The 25,917-nt window shown below is 46.2% G+C and overlaps 1 protein-coding gene across 6 annotated transcripts in view; it reads left to right on the top strand.

Moving 5' to 3' along the window:
• The window catches only part of FSTL4 (follistatin like 4), a 213,656-nt gene that overhangs the window by 58,789 nt on the left and 128,950 nt on the right, over nt 1-25,917 (top strand). For all 6 annotated transcript variants that reach the window (XM_067005500.1, XM_048057187.2, XM_013175835.3 and 3 more), the window contains one exon: nt 9,768-10,016. In XM_067005500.1, coding sequence (XP_066861601.1) covers nt 9,768-10,016 — 249 coding nt within the window. The remainder of the gene's footprint in view (nt 1-9,767; nt 10,017-25,917) is intronic.

Here is a 25,917-nt window from a genome sequence, read left to right as displayed (position 1 = left end):
CTGGCAACTGGCTGGTTTAGAAAGCTTCCCTTGGGGCTCGCAAAGCTGGGAGGGTTTTCAAGCAATGAGGCGTTTGGCAGGGGCTGCCTGCTGGCTCCGTGCAGCCCTGGCTCGCAGCCTGCGCGTCCCGCTCCCAAGCGGGCTGCATCCTGCCCACGCTGGCAGCGATGTGCACCAGGCCTGCGATGTCCTTGTCCTCTGAGCATCCCTGCCTGGTGCAGGCAGTCGGGCAGCGCTCCCACGGATCCCATTTGTGTGGCAAATTTAATTTCGTTCGGTGCAGGGTTTTGGCAGCGAGGCTCCTGGCACAGAGGGTGAAGAGGAAAGATCTCGCTGCTGGCTTGGAGGATGTGTGGGCGATGGTGGGTCTCTGCTCTAGGGTGTCTGAGTTTCTCTCCGGTTTTAGAGTAGCTGAGAAAACCATTTCAGCTGTGTACGAGCCAGAGCTGGTGGAGGCGAGGTCAAGCAGTGTGCGGGTCCAGCTGCTGGGGGTCCATCTGCTGGAGCACCAATTCCTGTGTTCAGAGAGGATTTGATTCATAGCTGGACATGGTTGGGTCCTCTCCTGCAGCGGTTATTCACTGTAAAATATATCTATATGTACACATACAGATTTCTTTTTAAAATGCTTCCATGAGATTGTTTCAGCAGCTTCAAGGAAGCTTGAACCGGAACACGGCCAAGTCAGTGCCAGAGCATGGGGGCTTGTGGCAGGAGTCCCCTCCTGCTGCCCCGCTCGCCTTTCTTGTGCCGGCACAGCTGGTGAGTGGAAAATGCTTGCTGATTTCTCCGAACTGTCCCACTGACTTCTCTGGAATCCCTCTGAAGCCATTCGTGCAGAAGAGGTTTCCCTGAGGACAGGGATCACACTGGATGTGGTACACAGCATCCTCCCCTTGCCTAGAAGGAAATCACTCACCCCATCAAGCGTTCCAGCACGCACACAGGTAAAACTTTGGGGAAAGCCTTACTTGGAAAAGATGCAAAATACTCTGCTGAGTCCTACGGATCATCTGCAGGCCGTCGGCGGTGCCCTTGAAGACCACAGTGGGGTTGTAGACAGCAGCTGGGCTTTGTTACGCTGCACTGGCCAGCCACTTCGAGCTGATATTCCTCAGGGCTTCGCTTTTTCCTCGTGTTTTCACTGGAGAGCTGAACGAGCAGTGGAGAGGAAGGAGTCGGAGGGAGGGTGGCAGCTGGGACGCTGCCGAACCATCGCTGCAGGCTCCTTCTGGGGCTTTTGCCTCCTGCGCTCATTTGCGTGCTGCAGTTCTCTCACTGCCTGGAATTCCATGATCCCCTCCCCATGGAAAGGGGACGCGTGCGGGCAAGGGAACAACTGACTCAGAGCGTGGAGCCTGTAAGAGGGTCCCTCCACCAGTTATTGCCCTTTGTGAAGAGTGGCTCAGAACCGATTTATAACCGTGTCCATCCCCCGGCGTCGCAGCGCAGCAGCGGCGTGGTTGTAATTCTGCCCTAATGGACCCCTTTGGCTCTGGCCCCACATTTGTGCTGTGCGGGAGCGCTCTTACGCTCGTAATGTGTGAGGCTCTAAGACATCTAGCCAGGAAAACATAAATGAAATGTCTTGGGGGGGGGGGGGGGGGGGGGGGGGGGGAGGAAATGTGAAAAGGCACCGTGCAACCTCAACAGTTTCCAGCAGGACGCTTATGCTGATGTAGGTGTGAGAGGAACACCGCCGATCCCATTGCCGGTGCTGCCTCCTCAATCGAGTGAAGTAGCCATGTGTCAAGCACGCATTGCACCTGCGGAGAATTAAAAAAAAAAAATAAAAATACAAAACACCTGCACTAACACAAACTCCATTACAGCTAAATAGCTTTAATACTCTTTTCCTTTTCTCTCCATATCTTTCAAGCAAAGTTTTACAAGAACTCTGCCAATGCTCAGAAATAGGCGCACTCAATATGTTCCAGGAATCCAGCCCCTCCTTTCCCTGCAGCTGTCTCCTTTCCGTGGTGCATTGTACTAGATGACAGGTAACAGGGGCGTATGTGCAGCTATTGATAGACTCCCTCTAGAAACCTCTTTCCCTGAAAATTACCGTCCCTCCTCTTCCTCTCCCAGTCCCCGTTAACGGAGCCCATGGATTTATTGCCTCAAAGTGAGTTGTCCCTGGAAGTGGATTTGCAGGCTCACGCTCGCTTCCTTCCCAGGGCAAGAACTTCCCTGGGGTAGAGGCAGGAGGCTGGTTTGGGAAGGTTATTTCTGGGCCCCGTGTGTGGTGTGAGGGGCTCGGGGTGGCTCTGCCAGGATTCACATTTTGCATATTTGCCCTGCGATATTTGCAGAGTTAAACGCTTCTCCTGGTGGAGTGGAATAAAGCCCGTTCCTCTAGGCCACAAAGCACCTGCAAGTTACAGGGATAGCAGGGTGGGATGTGGAAGTTACGGGAAGACCTAGCAATAAGCGTGGTATTTTAGGTTGTACCAGTGCCAGCCGCCTGGCAGCGAGTGGAGCAGGTGAAAGTCTGGTTGTTTTCTCTTACATTATTGGGCCGTGCTTCTGTACAGCTTGCAAAATCTTTTTCAAGAAAGAAACTTCATTTGTGAGGTTCAAATGCACAAAATATACCTTAAAGGAAGGGGAATGTTAACGGAGGTGCTGACACAGGTACTGCTCCGACGACACTGTGATGTCCCTGTAATCCATCACGTTGAAACCTCCTGCCGTGGCGGTTGTATGCTTTAGTGCAAGCCTTATGATTTTTACTAAGAGCAGAATTCAAGAAAAAATGGAATAAGCTCAATGAGTATTAAATGAAATAAGCTCAATGAGTATTAATTGCAAAAGCCTTTTGTCTATTTCTCTTCCAACCAAAAATAAAATAATAGACAAATGTTCTTTTTTGAGGCAAACACAATGAGCTGGCTTCTTGTTTTTGTTCTTCTTTTCTCTTAGTGAGCCTGAGAAATTGATGCGCTGACTGAGAATACAAATAGTCAGGAAACTGGAAAAAAAATCTTTCTATCCAACATGAAATAACATTTGGTTTGTGCACATGTAAGGCAAAAATAAGCATACAATGAACAAAATGATACTTTACCTCCCAATAAGACCATTCACTGGAAATGAGTCAAAAAAAAAAAAAAAGATTTCTGTGAGACTTTAGGATACCCCTTAGAGGGAAGCTTGGCGTTTTTATAATACGATCTATGGGTCAAGAACAAGGCGTTCAGTGATTTTTTAACTTGGTGCGGTGAGCGATGGCCAAGCATGTATACGTGCCCCTTACGCTGCAGCGTGGCTGATCTGCTTGGCTTATGAATTTTACCTTCCTCCCAGTAGAAGTGGATGAAGTCAGGGTCGAATTTGTAAAGTTTTGGAATAAAATGTTGGAAGAGGTGGAAGTGAGAGACTGCTGCCTTGCCACGAGCTGCGGGAGGACCTGTGGCTCCCCCAGGTTGTGACTCGCGAAGGCAGAAGGGCCATGGGAGAGGTGAGCAGCGCAGGGCAGGCAGCGCTCGGGGGAAGCCTCGGGTGGTGTGTAAGGAGAGGGAAATGGGAATAAACAGAAGGTAACGTGCGTGGATGGATTTAAAGCTTAATAACACACATCTGGAAGCATCTTGTTTGTTCAGCTTGCCTCTGGCAACTCCGTTGGTAATACAATTCGGGAGATCGCCAGGAAAACACGCGAGTCACCTGTAGTTGTTTCATTATCGGATTCAAACCTTCTCACAGTTTCTGCCACAAGAACTTTGTCAGAGGAATAGCAGAAGGATGCACGACACTGTTATTGATTTCTCATATGTTCTATAGTAGCCCATGGAGCGTCAGGGCTTGCTGCGCTGGTCAGAGGATAAAAGACAGCTGAAAACAAGAAGAGCGAGGCGGGTCCTGAGAGCGAGAGTGAAGGAATGGGGCAGGCAACAGACTGATGAGAAAGATTAAAGGCAACAAGAGTGATTTTGAGCGGTGACCTATGGGAATTTCATTGCCTTCCTTCAGAAGAGTGCAGTCTTCTGACACACAATTTTGCCAAAGAAACCAAAGTATTGACGTGATCTGTTCCCTCCACATCTGATACTGGAAAGCTTCTGCACTCTTTGCACCGTGCAGCACTGAGACGATTAAATGTGTGATCAAGCAAAATACGTGTGTGTGCATGTGTTAGTGCATGCTACCCAAATTCACGGGGGTGTTCACAGCACGTAACGTACCGGTGCACAGGGGAACATCGAGGCTGTGGAAACCTGCCGTCAGCTCCTCTGCTGGCAGCAGCACAGCGGTCCTGGAGACCTGGGGACGCCTCTGCACCTCCTGCGCGGGGATAATGGAATCGCAGTGCCTTCAGTGTGAAGTACCTGTAATAGATGACTTTAGATAAAAATCTTGATAAAGAACAATTTTATGAATCGCCTCTTTAGCAGCTCTTCCAGGATGAGGACAATCAAGCAAATTGTGCATGGTTGAGTTTCATGGCAAGGATAAAAATATATGTGGTCTCATGTCAGCTGCTATTTCTGCCTTGGATATCTGTGTATATGCTTTACATAGATGAGATCTTTTGATTTTTACATGTGTCTTGCCTCTTTTTTCATGTTAATACTCTTCGTATACCATGATACCATCTAAAAATATTGTTTAATCATGATCTCATCGTGGTTAAATGGATTTGACAAAGGGCAAAAAATCACCTAATTAGACTAGGAATAGTGTAGTTACTGGAAATTTTTAAGTGCTTTGCCATGGTATCACCTCTAATTGACTTTGTAGGTCTGACAGATAGAAAGTAACACTAATCCCAATTTTCAGTCATATATGTTAATAAAGAAAATTCTATGATTTTGAGTGCTTCCTTGTGTTATTTTGCAGAATACCTGCTTGTTGTTACTGAGCTTCGCTTGATATTAAACCACAGACTCAGATCAAGCAGTTCCCTTGGTGGTGGTGTCAGCACGGTGACTCCTTGTCGCAGTGCTCCTGTTCGGAGCATGCCTTTCCTTTGGGTGTCTGTGTTGGTTTTAAACTCTGCAAGAGCCCTTCCTGGAAAATATGAAATCATGTTGCTGTTTGGGAGGCTTTGCTGGTTTTGCTCAGATGAGGCTTTGCATGTCATCCTGCCTTTCGCTTCATGCAGAATAAAATCGGTGTGAGCGTGATGGATGTTCTGTCGTCACCTGCAGAGCCTGCCGCATCCCTCTTGTCCTGCTTACAGGTGCCTCCCCTTGTTGCCTACTGAACCTTGAAAGGGAATAGTTTGCATCCTTAGCAAAACCTATGCTTGAAGCACGTCTCGTTTTCTGAATTTTCCTCCAGGATAAGTCGCTGGTTGTGCTTTGTAAAAATAAATAAGTTGTAGCACCAAAGGCTGGTGGCAGAGGTAATGACTGCGCCGTGGCCGTGCCCCCACACCAGGTGACTCCCTGTGGCTTCTCTGCTGCTACATTTTCACAACAGGCAGGCAATGAAAAACCAAGAAACACGTAGAGCAGATTGTTATGAAATTCTTGCTTTGTGTTTCTTTTCTTATTTTATTGCTCTCCTAACAATATGCACAGCACACGCGTTTGCTACCAGGAGGGAAGCCAGGTGCAATAGTCACGCAGCTGAACTTCTGTTACTTGAAGCCGTGAGTTATTCAAGGTGTATGTTAAATATGTGCTGGGAAGGGAAGGTTTAAAGCCTCGTGCTGCAGCGTCTGACTTTGTGTTATCAGCAAAAGCGAAGCTGTGGCAAGTCAAGCGTATGGGAAGTGTCTAGGCAGTGTTGTACGTGCATAACTGTGTGTGTAAATAGGTGTGTGTAATACCCAAGCAAATCCACCTGGGTATGTGTGCAATTTATGTATACACACCTGCGCGTACCAGCAACGTACATTTTTCAGCAGTAAATAGTGCTTACAGGTGTGACGTTTTAGACCACAGGAGATTATTTAATGTAGGAAAGGGAGATGTTGGGATGTGGGAGGAGGAAATAGCTCCTTACCCATTGCCTCACTGCTTTCCTTCGTGGAAACAAAAAAGTTTGGAGACTGGATATTTTTGTGATGTTGTGGAGGGTTTTATTTTATTGTTTTACGACGTTTGTAAGGTGCAGCATTGCCTTTGTGGGATATGGAGCAGAAGCTTCCAGTTTTAGTTATTCCGTCTCTGGCTCCGGTCCTGATGTAAAGTCTCAAAGTTTTCCTTCAGCAAGAAAATTGGATGTCCGGCCGCCTGCAGGAGCTCACTGGTACTTGAAGGCAAACTGACTTCTTTAATGTAAATGTAGTAATTTACATTTCTGTAGTGTCTAAGGAACTTTTTGCGAGTAGCCGTATGATAGAGCTGCTTGGGTTTTGGTTTCGCTGTGCGTGTGATGAGTTTGGCTCTTCGGTCTGAACTGCAGTCAGCGCCTGTCGCTGACCCAGCTCTCCTGGAACGCTTTGGGAGTTTTGCTGAAGTAAGGAGCAGGGTTGTATTTGGGAGCAAAAATAATTGTCTGATAGCTCAGGTCTGATCTGTGACATACTTAGTGGCATGTAAAAGGCAGGCAAGGTCTCAGTCTTCATGAATTAATGAGCAGCGTGGGTGCGTGTTCTCCAGTGTCTAAGCATCGCAATAACATCTTCATTTTCTTATTCAAGTCTCACTTTTAGATGAACCAGCTTTGTGAAATTCCCAAACTCGGTTATTCTACTGCCTGTGCCGAGATTTTGTTGGTTTTCAACCGGAATCCCAAATTTCTCGGGGGCAGCCAGAAACCAATTTGAGGCACAAAATGTGTTTGTGGATATGCGCAAATGGGCTTCCTCTCTCCATCAAGCTGACTTTAATGTAATGTAACAATTCAGTCACTAGCCATATTGGGTAAACTTAATTAGTGTTGAAAAGTGGCTTGTTTTGCAAGATGATCAATTTTTAACCTAAGTAAATGACTTTCTTTGCAACTAATAAATTAAATAAATTATATTTTTCTTGTGCCGTACAGTGGGGCTCATAAATTCCGCGAGCACTTAGCTGGTAGTTTCACTTGATTACCTTTCCCATTTCTGGCTTTAATAATCCTTGTAAGAGCAGGGAAGGCAGTCACTTCTAATAACGTGGCAGAAAAGCAGCAAGGGGCGGCACGCTTCAATTTCAGTGGGCTTGGACATCAGGGTTACCGAATGTGCAAGTCTTTCAGTTGCAGCTCTTTGCAGGGTTTTCTCCTCGCTCCCCTCACCAACTCGCGGGTGCTCAGACAGGAGTTCTCCATCTGGGAGCACAGAAGAAACCAAACTGTGAACAAAACGAGTGAGGCATAAAAGCAAGCAGGCTTTTTGTGGCTTCTCCATAGTAACCAGGGCAGTAATAGAAAAGCCAGAGTATTTTGTCTGCTTTAGAAGCCGGTGGTTAAACAAATCTTTGATGTATCATTAAAAAAAAAAATTAAATTTCCATTGCAGTAGGAGTAGTGCTTGTTTTCAGTAATGCTAAGTTTGTATTAAAAATCAAAATACAGAAAGTACTCGAGGCTCCAGGAAGACTTTGCTGCTGCTGCTGGTGCCTGGGGTAGCTGCTTGGGCAGGGCGCAGCCACCATGACCAAGGAGGGAGAAAACCTTTGGTGAGATGCTTGATGGAGTCCTCAGGTGCTAGGTCCATGAGATCAATTTTTAGCGATTGGGACAGCATAGGAACGGCTTTACTACAGTTTTATCTGAATTACATTTCTAGAGGCAATAATACCTCCTAAATCTTGATTTTAAGTATCATCAGGAGCAGTGTCAAAGCACGTCGTGTGGCGGACGAGCCACGCACCTGTAGGTGCGGGTCCCACCACCCAGAGGAGCAGGATGCTCGGCCGGCGCTTCCTCGAGCCCCAGTCCCTTGTGCTGCTCCCATCTACAGCAGAGGCTGTGAGTGCAGCTGACCTTGGCAGTGAGGTCTCCCAGAAGTCACAAAATTTGTATTCTTCAGGATGTTTTTCAGAAATTCTGGAAAAGTAAGTAAATTAAATAAAGAATATTCAGATACTCCTTCCAGGGACTGTACTTTTTACACTTGTCAGAGATGCTTTGACCTTCTAGTTTATTATGAGTCAGGAAAAGTCAATATTTCTTCGCTTGCCAAGGCTGGAGGAATTTTAATGAGTTATTGAGTCAAATAGTTAATCCTCCAACACCAGATTTTTTTTACCCTTTCAGATTTACAGTGATAAAAACACAGGCTTAAGGGGAACCGAGACAAATGGGGTTTTGTAGAGACTTTTGCTCGTCTTTGTCAACACGCTTTAACCCCTCGGTTGCTAGTAGCTGAAAAGTGGATTCAACGCTGGGACGTTTCATAGTGTCATGAAGTGGGTGGGCAACCAGGGACTACGTGGCTGTTAGCAGGGAATTTGGCACAATACAAATGGGCCAGTAGGGTGAAGTAGCTAGTGCTGGTGCTCCTCACATCTGTTACGTGTAATGGGGAGGTCTGGGTAAGATTTGGTCTGTTCTAGGCTGAACAGTTCTGCTCCTTGGAAAACATTTGAAGGGAAGAGCACTGGGTGTGTTATGGAGGGTGCTGGGATCTCTGCAGGACTTGTCCCGTTGGCCGCTGCAGCACGTCTGGAGCACTGCTCCCACCTGAGCTTCCTGCCAAACACAGGACACACGGCACACACCAAAACCTCCCCGATAGCCAAAGCTGCAAGCGGTAAATACAGGCAGTGGGTTTGCTTCACAACTGCCTTGCTGGTCCAGCCCGAGCCACTGGTGTGGGCACAGCCGGAGGCTGCTGCTGGGGGCAGGCTGCGCGAAGCTGAATGTTTATTCCTGCTTCAATTACGCCTTCTGCAGCATCCCTTTGTGATTCTCAACTTTGTGTACTCCAATTCGCATAGAACAATCTAATTTCCTGAAACTCTCTTCATTGAGTATAATGCTAATCGTTTCTCTGAGCAGTGGCTTGTCTGGAAGTGCTCTGTCCTGTATGAATTATGGTGATGCTCTGTTGTAAGCCAGTAAGTGAGGAAACTTCCGAAGCAGAAAATGTTTTAGCGCCAGGGCACTTCCGTCAGCCTGTCAATAGTATCAAAAAGCAGATAGTACAGGAATACTCAGAATATTTTATCCAATGCGTTTTTAAAATGTTCTCTCTGTGTATGTCAGTTTTCAGAGCGTAGGGATAAATATTTATGGTCACTTTTACATTGAGAAGTGTTTTCCTGTAATATTCCCTTCACTTCGGTGACACTCTTTCTTGGGGGGCTCTTTTGCTTTCCTTGCTTCTTGGGGTTTATTTCTCCGTAACTGTCTGTCTTAACTTCCACTGAAATCCCTGTGAATTTTGGCCTCAGGGACGTTCTGCTTCTGGCTCACAATTTGGTGCTTAGGCTCCCAGTACAGCTCTGTCTCCAGAAGCTGGCGTGCTGGCACTTGGGGCACTTGCTGCATGGAAAGAAGCCCCTCGTGGGTTCTGAGTCTGCCAGAATGTTGACTTCAGCATTGCTTTCTGGGTGCAAGTCATGCCCAAACGTTGGGCACTGAAATACCCTCTTCGGGTTTTATTCTAGGGTCTGGTTTTGCAAAAAGCCTGAAAGAACAAGTGGCCCCGTGCCCACCACTTTTCAGGAAAGCACTTTCAGCACGTGGTTGATATTTCCATGACTCAGGGCTGGGAGATGTGAAGACACTCTCCAGATCGCCATTGTGCTGCTGTTCAAAGAGACGTGCTTTTAGCCTCGGAAACCTTTTAGCTCCTGCTCTTGGAATTGCTGTGCCACTCACTACAGCAGACGAACATGCTCTGTTAGGTAAATACTGCTAACACCGACTTTTTCTGTTCTTGCCAGTGCTTTACGGTGAGGATGGCCTGCATGCGTCATGCGAGAAGAAGTACTGCGGCCGGGGGAGCAAGTGCGTTGTGAACAAGGACACCAATCAGCCCGAGTGCAGGTGCGTGGAAGACTGCAAGTCCAGCTACATGCCCGTGTGTGGATCTGATGGCAAGTTTTATGAAAATCACTGTCAGCTGCATCGAGCCTCATGTCTGCAGAGGAAGAAAATCTACATTATCCACAGCAAGGACTGTTTCTTCAAAGGTAGGGCATCATTAAAAATGAATACTTCTGCAGAACTTCCATCACTCATCTTACCGTAATCCTGATAAATGGCTGAACAATATGCTTTATTTCTAAGAGATTAATTTTTAAAGGATGGTTTATTCTGGGACTCTGTAGAACATAACAATGTTTTATGCAGCTCTTAAGTCCCTGGGTGTCATCACCCAAAATGTAATCAAACTGCGATCCAGTAAATAATTAACAGCACTGTATGTATTGTGTGCGCTGTAGTTATGCTGTTCAGTGCTTACAGCTTCCAGTGTAATAACTTTTTACGAGCTGATTCATTTGGTAAGGCTCTGAACAAGACCAAGACATTATGAAAAAAGTACGTGGTATTTAAGAAGTTTGTTGCGCAAATGAGAAAAAAAATCATAATTCTCTCCTAAAACTGAATGTGGAAGCTCAGTCTCAGTTCAGCAGTATGGTCCACCAGCTGCTTTACGAGTTCTGGTAGTGGGGTTTGCAACAGATTTGGTAGGTGGACATGCTGGGGACGTTTCGGGAGCCATCAGCTCCATGGGGTCAGCATTTCCTAAAAGGCACCACAGCTGGTAATTGCATTGCGGCCTGCTTAGGCAAATGACACAGGAAAAGGAAAAAAGCTGTAGAGACAAAGTAAGATGACTGGAAAGTGTGCGATCAGAACAGAAGAACAGCGAGAGGCAAAGAAATGATAAAGGTGCTGGAGATGTATTACTGCAGAAAATAAGGAGCGAGTCAGTTCATTGCAAAAATGCCTGTGTCCAGAAGCGACACGCATGAAATGCCTTTCTGAGGCTGGGTCCTTGCACAGAAAGGAGCAGTGCTCTGAACAACGCTTATCATGCAGCTGTTCCAAAATGCTTGTTATTTTGGCAGCATTTTTTCCAGAAGAACTTACGCAATCTTCGGATAAACTTTATAGCCGCATAAATGTGTATGCAATGTATAGGTAAAAATAGGTATTCCTTTACTCTGCCAAATTCGCTGGCTTACTGCTGAGATTTAGCTCACAGCAATATAGGCTCCTGCGAAGAATAAATTGGGTGTTTCTGTCTAAAACTTCAAACCTTGCTTTGGATTTGCTGGTTCTGTTATGCCCATCGTGGGAAGCAGTGTGGTTGTTAGGAGTGTGCGTGGAGGCCACGTGCAGGAGGGTATGGGCTTGGGCTTCTTGGGGCAGGGGAAGCCTCGTATTCCTGTATTGCCTCTCCTCTTGTGCAGTGAGGCCCGAGTCTGATGGGCATTCAGGTGTGATGGTGGCTCAGCTGTGATGATGTTAAAGGCAGTTCTGGTTACCAGTAGGATGCACACATTGTCAGCTGCATGATGGGTACAACAGTAAATTTCGTTATCATCATTGCACCAAATCACTGTTGGGACGAAGTCCTGTGTCTTTTCCATTCATATCTTGTAGGCTGTGTACCATCCTGCCACAAATCAAGTGGGGCTGCAGTAACAGGAGCATGTGATAGAGTGCCAGGGAGTGGAAGAAGTCGTTAAATTATTTTATTTCTAATGAGAGGTCTTACAAAGGCTTCACTAGAGTATATGTTGAAAACCCATTGTCGGATATAACTCCGTATACCTACAGGAAGATTAGAGTGGGTTGTTGCAAATATCTCCAGTGACATTTACGTGATCAAATATGAAAATAATTCCTTTATCTCCAGCTCAATGGGCACTTCAGCCCCTGAGGAGTTAGGCTGTATGCACAGCTATCCATCACAGGCGCTCGTTTACTAACGCTTGCAAGTGCATGGTGCTAGAGGAGCCTGTTTAAGACAGAGGGGTCCTTTTAGAGAGTCTTTTAAACATATCCTCGTGATACCCTTTGTAGCTAGGAGCACGTTACTGTTCTTGTGCCTTGAAGACCTGGTATGATGTTAATTGTGGAAATGGATCACTTAAAGGCGTGTTTGCAGGGACAGAACGTGAGCAGGTCCAGGTGAAGAGTTTGGGTTTTGTTGTAGGGTTTGCTTTAAAAAGGAGCATCCACAAAGGTTGCGTGTTCATTGCTCCTGCTGCTGGCATTTCTGCCTCTGGGCATGGAGTCGGGTCCGGGCACGGATCTGGCTGGGAGCTGCCTCGGTCCCTGAGTAGGAGGCAGGTGGGGCTGCAGCACGGGAAATGTCCTGGAGAGGTTGGGGAGGGGAAATTCAGATCTTAACCTCGCAGCTGCTCACCAGCCCCCCAGATCCCACGTGGTGCCACAGGTTTCCTTTCCCTGCCTCCCAAAAAGGGGCCTACAGACAGTTTTTTCATTCTTGCACGTAGCCTACCTTTTTACAGTGATGTTTCTGGCCTGCGTTTTTATTCATTCCTTATCACATACACCGTTAAAGAAAATGACTTCTCATTGCAGTAATCAGTGCCTCTGGAATGGCTGTATTATACCTAATGATACAATGTCACGCTTGAATACTTTCCTGAACGCACCATGAAATGATGTCAGAAAGCAGTGGTTTCGTGTCCCACTTTAAAGTAACCCGTAAACTCTTGCAATGGGGCACTGCCTAAATCTGCTCTTCAGCAAAATAAAAGCTTTATGGAAGGGAAGAAAGAAGCAAACTCTTCTCTTCCTGCATGAGTAAGTAAAGTACTTTTCACCACTGTCTGTAGAGATAAAATGTAGGGGGGAAAAAAAAGAGTTTAAGGGGGGAATAATCAGACAGAGTGGGACTGAGGAATATTTGGCTTCAGCTCTGGTTTCTGACTTGTGGTTCCCAGGTAACATTCTGTGCATCCTTTCATTTCAATGTACTTTAGTCTCCTGTTTGTAAACCGAGAATGAATTTTTTTTTATATACAGAAATTTATATTAAGCTATTAATCTAGAGATTTATACAGTAGCACTGTAAATATAAGGTGTAAGACTTTGCAACTGGAGAAAAACCTTAAAGGTGCAAAAAGTATTGTTTCACCTAGCTATTGGGTGTGTATCAGTAGGCACGTGCTTTCTAGATGTTTTTAGTCAAGTAGACAGTTTAATTATTTGAGCGTAATTAGGCTGATGAGTGGGCTCCCTCCTGTTTTATTGTCCCAGTTACCTTCTCCCATTAAGATTTAAAGCCTAGAAGTATCCGAGTGACGCTGCAGATAGCGTCTGTGCGCTCTGCCAGTTTGCCCAGCTATCGGTGACAAAGTGGATGGCCTTCAAGTACAGCAGAGACGAAAGGACCCCGATTCCCTTCTTGTGACCGAGCGAGGTCTATCCACAGTAAGCTGATAACGAAGGGAACAGCAAAGAGCTTGGTTTTGTTTGCGATCGGTAATTTGGGAAAGGATTGTGTGGGCCTTTCAACATATTCATCATGTGTGAAGTGCATGTTCATCAGATGTGTCCATGGCATAAATACTGGCATAAATACGCGTGGTTTTGAGAGCAACCTGGAGAAGCACTCGCCTGCTCGGTGAGCGTGGACCGCGTGTGGGCACCGTTGGTGTTAGCAAACGGGGGCAGATCGCCCCGGTCTTTGCCAGATTCCTCGGAGGGCTCAGTTTGCAGACCTGGAGCTGGCCCTGCTGGCTGAGGCTGGGCAGACGGATGGGCACGGTGGCAAAGCCACGTGGAAGCCTGGGGCAGCCGGGATGGTCCCAGCCAGTCCCATCTCCACGGGCCTCATCCTGCACCCTCCAGCGCAGCACAGTTGCCTGGTGCTGCCCGGGAGTTAAAAATGAAAATACAAACGTTCTCCCTTTTTCTCAGTCAACAAAACAACTGATAAATAGGTAGAAAAACTTCCTTAGGAGTCTGGAGCCCAAAGGAAAATACTGAAAAGCAGAAATCCTGCATCCAGAGGTCTCAGGAGAAATGTCACTCCTACACAGAGCTGGTGAAACCCTCCTTGATCTGGTCGGCTTCACCAGGATGAAACACAGTTTGGTTTTCCTGTAGGAAAAGGTTCTGTTTGAGACTTCTCTACTTCACACTTGTTGTTGTGGTACGTTTGTGTTTGTTTGTTTTTAATGTGTTTTTACTGTTTTTGGAGCTTCTGTAGTCGTTTGGTTTAAGTGCTTGGAGGTTTTGACCGGGGAGCAAAATGCAGAAGGGTAAAAATCTTTTGCTCTTTGCCGAAGAGGAGAAGAAAGAAGTTCCTCTTCCCCGAGAGCACTCCAGTAACTGAAAGCCAGAAAGATATCTGTGCTCATGATGACAATTGTCCCACAGATGTCCAAAACGAGCAGTTGGCCTGGATATGTTCCTATTTGAATAAATGCCTTGCATAATGCTGCTATATCATTTTAGCGCAGTGATTTGGACTACACTTCCCTTTTCTATAGCAGCAGTTCCTTTATTTCCACTTCTATTCATTTTTCTCTCCTTTTGACTTTTTACACCCACTCAGACTCTTCACTCATTTTTCTCTCATTATTTTTGGCCAGCGAAAGCTGCGCACACACCACTCCGTACAGATTTTCTTCCCTTCCCTCTTCTCTTTCTCCAGAAACACAGGAACAATTTACTTCTCTAGCAGCGTAAATACACTGGAAAAAAAAACAAAATCTCTGTTTAGTGCTATGTTTTTCCATTTTCAGGATTTAGTAGTATTTTTCTCCTCTCTCTTTATTTTTTCCTCCTCCCTGTCTTCTTCTAGATCAGCAGTCCCGAAGTGCCTTGCTGTCAGTCGAGCCCCCGGTAGAGGAAGGGCAGCTGCATTATTGCCCAAGCCCATTCCTTATTTTCTCCGGTTCTGACAAACTCTCTTTATCCAGGTGTTTTGTGTTTTTTTAATAAAAGCTCTGCTTTGCTGCCTGGGATTTCGAGTGGCTTTGTACTGCAGCTGCTCAGATTTAGTTGGAGCTCCGGCGTGAATTCTGTGCAGAGCAGTTGACCAAATTCTTGAACTTTACATCATGGAAATGCCCTGTACCTGTGCTGATTGCCTTATTCATTTTATTTATTTTTTTATTCAGTCCAACTTCTACTAAATCTCAAATTTTATGAGACCTGAGAGAGGTTTATGTGGAAAGATGCGGCATTATAAAATCACGTCTGTGCTCTGGTATTCTAGTCCTGTTCTTTCTTCCTCCTAGCTCTCCCAGAATGTCAGTAGTAATTTTTTCAATAAGCTGGTGTCCTATTATCTAGAATACATACCTTTTTTCTTTAGGCAAATATTTGTAATTTTCCTTCTCACACCAGGTCAGTTTATGCCCCATGATAAATCATATTTTTGTACAGGTTTGGGGTGGAAAATGGAAAGAAATCAGCGTGGAAAACCAGCTGCCTGCCTTCCCTCCGTTAGCATGCGGTCACCCTGCTGGCTGTGAGCTTTTCGCGGCTGCTCACGGGAACGTTTCATACCCCAAGGCCTGTACATATTCTTCCAAAGCGTGTGTGCCTACGCCTGCACATTTGTGCACACGTGTGCAGGTGTGCATGCTCACTGCGAGTACATCGTTCTCCCCTGACACTTGTGCACGTGTGGCAGAGAGGGCAGAGCCGGGCTGTGTGCAGGCGTTGCACGGTGGGTGGACGCGAATCCAGGGGAAGAGCTGAAAGGGGAGGTTCAGCCTAGGTGCGTGGAGAGGGTTTTCCCCGAAGACAGAGGGGATGGGTGGCCCCGGGAGGCTGTGCGACCTCCGTCGGAGGCTGACTGAGCAGGAGGGGACCCTGAGGGGCTCGGTGGCGAGGCCCCTTCCAGCGTTGGACCGTCCCACGGTGACGTTGTGCACGTGGCATCTTCCACTTCCATCTCCTCATACGTCTTTCCTCCAATTCTCCAGAAGTTTTTCCAATTATAGAAAACGATCATCTTCTGCATGTTGACAGGAAACTTTCAATGCTTAGATGTATTTTTTTAAACAGGTAATGACAAACTTGGAGGGGGAAAAAACCCCAGGCTGATACCTCGTGCAAAGTATCAGCGCAGCAATCTCGAGCAGTTATGAATGCAGCCTCGGGTGGTGGTGGTTCGTTTCTTTGGTGCTTTATTTATTGTTCATGTGTTTGTTCTGTGCTTTGTTACTTGCCGAAGTAATTTGTTCGAGAAAATAGCATTTCAAAACATCTCGGAGAAGGTGTTGAAGGTTTTTCTCATTTAGCGCTTGTAAAGCAGACGAGCAGGATTGCAGGCAGGACTGCAGGCTGCAGAGCAGTCCGCTCCATTTAGCGCTCTGTGGCTTTCCAGCTGGAAAAGTCTGTGGGAGCTAATGGCAGATTTCCCAGCTGACAATTAATATTTGCCGATTTAAACCTGCAGCGCTGCTGACGGGCTGCTTTGGTGGCAGCGCGGTGGATGCAGAGCTATCGGGAGGTGTAAAATCGATGCCTCCGGCGGGAGGCTGGGGTCTCCAACGCGCAGGACCGGCCTGCGATGAGCTTTTCAGCGTCCAATGCAAACATATTCGGGGTTTCAAGTGTTGTAAAGAAAGATAAGTGCTATATATCATAGAGGTGTTTGCTCTCACTAGAGCTGATACAGTTCTTAACACACCGAATGCTTCAGAATTCCATACACCAAAAGGATTTCTTGTTATTCCCATGCTGGTTTTTCAGCTCTCTCCACCGAGACTTTTGAGGAATGATCAATTTTACCTGGCTTGTCAGGTTGAATCCTTCTAAATGTGACTGACAGCTTAATTCCTTACAAACAGACCGCATCCATCTTGGGGGGAACCTGTGGAAGTTCTATCGATTGATGTGAGGATGCGAACATGAGGCAGTTTGCTCCTGGCTTTGGTAGCAGTAATCTCGTAGGAAGATATCTTAAGTTTTTTTAAGATTATTTTCCGTACGTTTTCATTTTAAAAGACGCTTGATCAGTGCGTAGCCTGAGCAGTTCAGATGGGAACTGAAAGCAGAGGAGGAAGAGGATGGAGAATCGAAGTAAAGGATGTGGGAGGAGACCCAGGGAGGTGGCTTGCACTTACCCGTTGGAGTCCTGCGGACACGGGACTGTCTGACGCACGCTTCTAGTGATGCGACGGCATTCTGGACTGAGTCCACCTCACTTTTCTTCTCTGCAAACCAGGTTAATGTTAACCTGTTTTCCGTGAATTCGGGAGCTTAAAGCATAATTAAATATTAAAGAGCCCGATGTAGGAAACATTAGAGAAAATCTTTGCTTTCTTACTTTTGTTGAACTTTGCTATCAGCTCTCACCGTTCTGTTGGCGATTTTCCAAACTGCTCGTTTCTGGGGAGTGAGAAAATGGAGAGGTGCTGGAAAAGTGGGGCATGATAGGATGAAGAAAGGATTAAAAAGTGATGCGTTTACTGAGCCTCTGGGTTGCTGAATCTCCTGTACTCCTGAAAAGAAGTCGTACACTCAAAATTTCACCTGCCTTTTGTCCCAAATGTTAAGTTTGTCTATTAAAAGATACTGCCTTTCCCTGTAAACTCTGCGCATTTTAGCTCTTAGACCATCACAGTTGCAGCAACTCTTCTACAGCAATAGCATTTTTTCTCCCTTTATAGCTCTAGTTTTGACTCCCGTGTTGCTTCCTCGGTAATTTGTAAGATTGCTCACGTGTCAAATGTTAAGAAAATAGAGCTGTGTCTAGCTGCAAACTTCAGTGTCGTTTCCAAGGGGTGCTGGCAGGGAGGGCTGCCCAGCACTGGGGTGGCACTGCGGGTGTGGATCCAACCTAATTCTGGGTGCTCCGTGGCCACACTCAGTTTTGCACCTGGAGTCCTATTCAAGGCCTCTCCTAAAGAAGGGATATTTAGATTGAAGTTTTATTCACTTGAATTTCTGATCAAACAGCTTGCTGAGATTTCTTCGTGTACCTATTGTTGTTACAAGCACCTATTAATTTTCAGCGAAGCGGCGGCAGGTGAATTTTAAATTATTCCTCTTACTGAAACAAGTAAAATCAGTTAACGGTGGTGTACACACCATGTAGAGTTCACTGCTGCTGACAGAGGAGCAATGAACAGCCTGAGAGATGCTCACAGCCAGCCGGGAGGTTGTCCTGCTTCGTTGGAAGAGGTCTAGGATGACTTCTGCTGGCTTTTGTGTTAAGATGCTTCTAGGATACAATACTAGGTAAATGATCATGTTCATTGTATGGAAAACTGATGTTAATCTGGAGGCAGAGTTGCGATGGGCAGCGATTCCTGACAAAGGTCGTAGAGAAAGAGAGAGAGAGACCAAGAGATTGCTTTGAAAAGAAATCTGAAAAGGTTGAAAGGTAGAGATGAGCGTTAAAACTTAAGACGATTAGGTTGCAATAAAGGCTGCTGGAAACTGACTCAAGGAAAATGAATATATAAAATGAATTTTAGAATTAGGGGAGACTCAGGAGAGGAGATTTAGAAGTGCTTTAAAGATAAAAAGGACTGACATTTCAGAATAGTTGATTAAAAGGTATTCAGCACAAATGCAAATTTTTACTGGGTGCTCAATATAAAAATCTTTGGAACAAATTGGAATTTCGAATGCTGGGGGATCCCGACAGACCCAATGCCGCAGATTCAATAAGTGACTGCAAGGAAAAAACCCATACAGCTTCTGTCGGAGTTTGCTCCCCTTCCTGCCTCAGCTCCATGATTTAACAAACACTTGTTGCTAATGTGCTCAAGAGGGAGGAATCCTACAGGAGGTGTCGTGAAGTCAGAGCAATGCTACTTCAAATGAGCACCCTGCCGGAGCTGCTCAGCAGGAGGCACTAATAAAGCCCTTTGTAATTCTCAGGTTGCTTTTTTGCATATTGTAGAGAGACTGTCTTCGAGTAGGAGGCACACAAGGTGCGTGTGGTAAGGTTATCTGCCTTCCCTCCTCGGTGTGAAAAGGACCTGTTCCCATGGATGCTAAAACTCGACGTGCTGAGCTAATGGTCTGCAGATTCGGACTCTGCTAGCGACTCTTTGAGAAGAAACTTTTTTTTCCTATTTTTTGGGGGAAAAAAAAAGTCACAATGCTTGCCAAAGATTAGTGAATCAGAACTTGCAACAGTCTCGTGTGCCAGGAAAATAGTAATCCTTGTGTTATAGATGAGAAATTGCAGTCCAGAAGAGAACCAACCAGTAACTTCCTCAAGGTCATAGAAGTGGCTATCAGAGCTCTTGTTAAATCATCCCAATCTCTCTAAGAATCCCTTAAAAATCCCAAGGCGTGAGCAGTTTTTCCTATAGGTTTGCAGGGGTGAAGGAGAGGCACGGGCTGTCGGGGGCTACCGAATTGCTGTGCCTGAGCAGGGATGCAGCGAGCACCAGTCAGCAGAGATGTGGCTGTGGTCCACGATGTCTGTAAGCATGGAGATGCTCTGTCCATGGTGCTCAGAGCAGCAGCTTTAAACCCAAGTTTTAAGCTGCTGTACTTGCACGAAATGTTGCTCCGTGTTGAGGTGTGGGACAGGAAAGGGAATACTGCGGTTTTGCAAAAGCACTTGCAACATCCTCGTCTTGTAACAATCTTGCTGAACAAAAAAATCCTTGCCATCATAGAAGTGTGAGATGGAGAAAAACACAGCTCATTGCTTTTTTCCTCTTTCAGTTAAAAAATTCAGAGGTGGGAAGAACTGTACAACGTGGAGCGAGAAACTTGCTCGCTCGCACTTGTATTTAAATGCAACCTTCATAGTGGAAAGCGTGTTGGCATGAAGAGTCCAAACAAAAGGAAGGTCTGTGTTTTCCTTTCGAGTGAGGGTTGTTTTCGCTCAGAATAGCCTGATGGGCTAAACAAAGGTTCACCTGCAAGAGGTTCACCCTGTAAATGCATGGAGTTTTCTCTCTTCCCATAATGACTGCAGTCTTGTTTCCGGGTCTGGCTCAGAGTTTTCCTGTTTCCTGCATGCCCGCTTTGCTTCTGCCGCACTGGCAATTCAGATGAGGAGAATTTAGTGAATGCAGCTGTCGTCCAGGAATAATGCGAGGAATTTTATTTTCGAAATGATTTCAGACGAGTAACTGAGGTGTTAGCGGGACTTTATTTATTTATCCTGCTCAGAAAGGCTCAAGGGAAGGAACCTGAGTGCATCCAAAACATACACAGAGCTTTTGCTTTGCCATTAGAGCTGGGACAACACTTTGGCTTAGCAGCATCATTGCCTCTTTACCGGCCTGGCACAGCAGCTCCCTCCACAGAGGTTTTTGGCATTCTTGCGGTTTTGTTGATTTCCCCCAGTAAATCTAGAGTAAATACCACAAAAACATTTGCGGCGAATATTTTATTTTTGTATGTAGGTACTTTGGCTCTATCTGTGGCCCTTTAGTTTGCTATTCATGAATATTTTAGCAAATTGGTTTACTAACAGGAGTGTTGGCAATAAGCAAATGTTCCTGCCTGTTTGTACAAAGCGGGGTTTAACTTGGGTTGTGCAGTTTCTTGCTGCAGAAGCCCTAACTTGGTGCTCCTCTGGGAGGACCAGCACAGCCAATTAAAGCAAGACTCATTAGGGAATGTGGTTCTTAGAGTCTGCCCATGAGTAAACTTTACTAAAGACTGACAGCCAGCAGCCCCAGCTGCCCGTAGTGGTCCCCCAGCACAGCACCTGGGTGCCCTGCAGGGGAGCTGGCTGCACAAGCCAAGTCACCTGTGGGCCTGCACAACCTCTGATAGTTTGGTTTGCATCAGAGCTGTGCTCGGGATCTAGTGAGGGAAAGATTCAGAAGTAAAAATGTCTTTGTTTTGGGTGTCCCTTGCCATGTGGTGGGTTTTGCTGGGCTCTTCTGCTGCGTTCCTTTGTCCCGAGCCGTAAAACGGTCTAAAAGAAAGCTGCCACGGTGCTGTTTTCATATGGCCAATGTTGAAGTATTTGTACTTGAGGGGGGAATCCCGTGCCATGAATGCCTGCCCAGCTGTCCCCGTTTCCCAAGAATACAGCAGTGGAGGCTACCAAAGCATCAGGGTGCTGAAGCCGTTGATCATCTGTGGGTTTCTGACGCGCTGCAGGGAGCTGGAGCCTTCATGGAGATAGAGCTCAGCTGGGCCTGCGGTGAGGGCCCACGGTCACAGCCCGGCACCTCTCCGTCCCCGACTTCCCGTTACTTTCCCATTTCTTCCACACCGTGGTTTTCATCAGAATTCATCCTTCACCCTGCCTGTGGGAGATGTGGCTGTTTTCCTGAGGAAATTATTCGTAAGAATGGTTTCCCAGAAGTGGAAACTCTGGGGACCAGGCTACCTAAGCGCAGCAGGGACCCCTCAGGTGGGGCCGGGCCGGAGCTCCGTGCCCAGCGTGTGTGTGAGATGCCCCGCACATCTGGACACATCTGTCTTGGGCTCGTAATTTGGCGTTGTCATTCGTGGCGTCACAGTAAAACAGGGCCTCGTGGAACGTGTTTAGTACTCCCAGACACATTCGGTTTTGTTTTAATGGTAAAAGAGCTTGTTAGAGCCGAACAGCCCTGCAGAAAATCTTGCTGAAGCAGTGCGGTGTCGAGGAAGTAAAGCACTATTAAGACAAAAATCCCAGCTCCTCCGAACCCATGAGATTTTGCTGCACTCGTGCTGGAACAGAACTGAGAGATAATTGCAGGCGTTTTGTGGCCCCACGCTGGCTTTCAGCTAGGTTTTATTTTACATAATGAGTCGGCGCAAATCGGAGCACAGGTTCTTGGAGATCACTTTAGGAAGGTGGACAGGTTGCAGCTTGGGGCTCATCAGTTACAGCCAATTCCTTGGGCTCTGCTAAAGCCAACTGAACAGCTTCGTTTCTGTTCGCAGGGGCAACACTTCCACAGCCCCCTTCTGCCCTGGTGGGAGTTTGGGCAGCTCCCGTTAGCTTTTGGCACTTTCTTAGATTGACAGCAATTTTTTTTTGCATTGGGCAAAGGTGTTTTTCCTCATGTAACACAAACAGGTACACAGCTCAGATTTTTTTTTCCTTTCAGTCTTGCTGTTTTGGAGGCTTCAAAACGGATCAAGAATTGAAGAAGTGTTTAAGAAATGCTCCTTACCCTGTTTGATGCTGGTAGGGTCATGAGAGTGGAGTGAGTTTGTAATGGCATCTGATCTGTGCTGTCTTATCTTTGGTAACCTAAGCTCTAGGAATGGAGTAGAATAACTTATTTTTCCTGACAATAACATACATGAAATACTAACAGTTGTCCCAAAAGTACATGTCCCAGAGGAAACCCAGCTGCCTGGAACCCCCAAGTCTTGTCTCCTTACTCCTAAGAATGACTCCAGAAAAAGCCGTCATCCCTCACAAGGAGCGGGAAGACCTCTGACATTTCAAAGTAATCAGGTGGAATTACTGTATCTCTAGATAGATCTTTAACCTATTTACTGACATTTTGTTAACTTCATCTCATAATGTTCATTTGATCACAAAGCAGCCTAAAGCTGCATCTGCCAAAGTGCTTCAAGAAATGTTTTGATCTGGGAGCATAAAATTTCTCTTTTTTTTTTTTTTAAATATACACTTGTATGTTTTTTTTGGATAACGTTTGTAGACTGCTGTGACTTCTGAATGGTAGAGTTGGAAAATCTAAAAAAAAAATATTGCTCTGAGGAAGGCAAAAACCATCTAGCTTAGTGTGTCAAAGAAAATACTTTAAACTGTTGTAGAAATCATGTTCTGACTTAGGTTGAATTAGATACTGAGTGAGTAGGTATTGTCTAAAGCAGAGCCAACGTGAGCTTTATCCCTATTGAGATACTTGAAATATCGAGCAAGCAAGAAAGAGTTTTATATGAAATAGTTTTTATAGCACATAAAGGCAGGACTTGCCATATGAAGTTACGTGTATTTCTAAGGTGCCTGTTAGCACCTGCATTAATCTTTGACGTTTAAAGGTTCTAAAAAGCACTTAACATTGACACAGATCTACTCTGAGATCGATGGTAAATAAGATGGAGAGAAGAAACACCTGAGTACTTCAGAAAATGCTGGTCTTAATTTTGCTTTTATTATTGCATTTGGTTTAATGTTTGTTACAGTAGGGGTAAAAAAAAAAGACCTGAATGCTCCATAACAAAAAGCACCTAAGTAAGATATTAGCCAGTGGTTTATTGCAATTATATTTCTGCTGACAGCTTGCAGTTATCTTTGATCAGGAAAGCACGAGTTCAATAATGAAAATTGTTTATAATCAACGTGAGAAACTGTACCTGGGACTGTAGCAGCTGTAACCAGTAGAAACTGAAATCCCTTTTCGTCTTTGATAGTACCGTGAAGTCTCCCTAAATCTAACAGCACTGGGGAGTGGTGAGAGTGACGGGGGACCTGCACAGGCTTTTGCCAACGCGGTGACACCGCGTTGTACCTCCCTGCACCCGCGCTCTATAACAAGACACTTTGCCACCGTCTTCACTTTGTGCCGCTAATCAATACAACAAAAGGTACGGATAAATGGAAAAATAGATTTTGTTGGTGTTAAACAGGGAGGAGAATTGACGTGCTTTTTTTTCCTTCCCTTAAAGGGTGATTTATGTTTTTCTGTTCATGCGATAAGGGCTCTTCTCAGCAGCCCCTGCATGGGCAAAACCCGTGGCTCCTCGCGGGCTCCCAGTAGTCCTTTTTCCCATCAGACTCACGAGTCGTCTTCTGCAAATGGATCTTTCGGCAGGCTTCGTGGTCTGCAGGGGAAAGAGGTTTCCATCCCAGCACAGAGTCAGCCTTCAGAGTTATTCTGGGTTTTAGAAAGACCTTGAACCCCCCACAGGAGGAGTTTTGCTGATCCCAGAGAAAGTCCGTGAAACGGGATGGAGAGTCAAGGATTTTTGGAGGCTGGCATGAGGGATGTCGCAGAGGTGGCTTGTGAGCCTGAGGTCTTTGAGCAAACTGCCACCGAACGGTGTGGTCCCAGCAGCGTGGTGTCACCACGCCTTGTCCTGTGGCCTCCTTGGCCCAGGCAGTGTCCCAGCCCAGCAGCTGATGCTGAACCAGGCAGGGGATGTCCAGCGTGGGGCTGGAGGGAAGAGAGGGGGGCAGAGAGTGGCAGCCCCCGCGGTGGCGTGCCGGGAGCAGCTGCGGTTGCACCTGCAGCCTCCCACGGGGCAAAGTCAGTTAACTGCATGCATCTGGGTGTTAATATTACCGTGCAGGGGGTAGGAAAAAAGTCTGCAGAGAGCTCTCGAATAGGGAATTCTGGGATTATGAAGCTTGTCTGGATATCTTCTGAGTATGAAAAATTAATTTAGGTATTTATAGTCCTTCAGCTGAACTCTCTTCAATAAGTTTTATGGCTTCAGATATTACAAAGTTCAGCAATATGTGATTAAATCTGCAGTAATAACAAAAAAAAAAAGAAAAAGTGCTTTAGCTTCCCTCTAACACTTTCACATACTGTCCCCTGCGTTGCTGTTGCCCTACAGTGCAGGGCACAAGGACGAACCAGGTGAGGTCCCGCTGTGCACGGCAGGAACGTGTCCTTGTCCCTCTTTACCCCAGGGAAAGCTGCTCCTTGCTGGAGACCTCTGCCAGCGCCGCTTGTCTTCGTGTTTGGCAGACTCTTCTGCACGCATGTGACGAAATTCTCTCCAAGGAGGCGGTGCTGTCTCCGTTGGTGTGCCCAGAGCTCCATCTCTGATTTCCTCCCGCATCTCCCTGCTGCGTGTCCTGGGGCGGTCTGGAAGGAGATGCTCCCCGCCTGGGGCATCGTCCTCGTCCCAGGTCCCCGGCCGCCTCCGCAAGTCTCCCCTGCCTCCTTTTACTGCTGGGGATTGCACCTTGGCTTTTTCTGGAGCTGCTCGGTCTATCTTTCCAGATTGTCTTCCGCACTTTTTAATATTTTTTTAATGAAAATGCTGAACTCTTTGAGTGCTGTGCATTAGCATACAAATTATTAAAGTAGTCCAGCACGGATCGATAAGAGCTGATACAGGGTCTTCATCGGCACGCTGTAGTTACTTATTGCTGCAAGAGGAGGTTTTAATCCTTAACTAAATGGGGAACATTTAGGGGAATTTACTGCTGGGAGACTGTTCAGGTGAAGTACTGATGTTCAGAATTTCAATAAAGTATTAAATCCCTTTCAAGCTATAAAAAAATGAAAAATTTTATGAAGGAGAGTAACTCATGCCTTCTAATTTTATTTTCCTGAAGTAATTTCCCCCTCAAAACATCGCTGTAAATTAATACCTCAGTAATCAAGTCTGTCATTTTAAAACAAAAAAAAAAAATTCAAGTATTTAAAGAGCGTAACACAAAAATGAGAATTTGTGGAAAAATGCAGTTTATAAAAAAATCTTTACATAGGTGTTTTGAGTCTTGGTGCAAGAAGGGATTCTCAGCATGAATAAACTGTAATCATTTTTAAATAATCTCTGTTAACACTTCTGGTGACTACCTAAGTGCAGGCCAGCATATGGTGTGTCGGTGCGAAGCGCTGATTTAGAGCTGGGCATTGCATCCTCGTTCTCAAGCTGTTGTAAACCTGGAAGAGCTTTGCATAAGTGGACAGGTGGCGAGTGCTGAGCAGCTTGGCAGGCAGGTGGGATGCAGCGAGTGCTGCTCACTATGCAAAACTCGCGCTTTTCCTGCTCCCTCCTCGCCCGCTTTTCCCCATCCCCACCTTTCTCTGCCCGTCTTGCCGCTGGTCAGGTCTCGGCGTCTTGTTCGTCGCTGGAGGAGCTCTGGCGTCCCCAGCTGAGTGGGAGCTTCAGGGCACCCCTGGCATTAAGGCTGTGCTTGGGGCTAAATGTGAAATTTCCCTGTTTTCTGGGCCAGGGGAGGGGGAGAGGTGGGCAAGCTCCTTTTATGCCAATGGAGAAACTTCTGAAGGCAGAGGTGCTCGCTGCAACTTAACCCTGCAAAACTTGCTGCTCAGAACGTCTTATTTATTATCTCAAAGAGCAAACACTTAGCTTCATGAGTTAAAAAGCTTGCTCGCTTGAATAGCCGCCTTTTATGTACCTTTTGTGTAATTCCTTTATGCAACAGTTGCAAATTAAGATGCTAATAGCTATTTTCTGAAGCTTTAGCTTCCAGCTTTCGAAAACAAAATCCTGGCAGTTTGCCCAAATTTCCACCATCTGCTGGGGACATCCTTAAGCACAGTAACC

The sequence above is a fragment of the Anser cygnoides genome, chromosome 14 (genome assembly GCF_040182565.1).
Source record: "Anser cygnoides isolate HZ-2024a breed goose chromosome 14, Taihu_goose_T2T_genome, whole genome shotgun sequence".
NCBI lineage: Eukaryota > Metazoa > Chordata > Aves > Anseriformes > Anatidae > Anser > Anser cygnoides.
The sequence above is the reverse complement of the archived record's forward strand: the minus strand, read 5'-3'. Positions and strand labels throughout refer to the sequence as shown.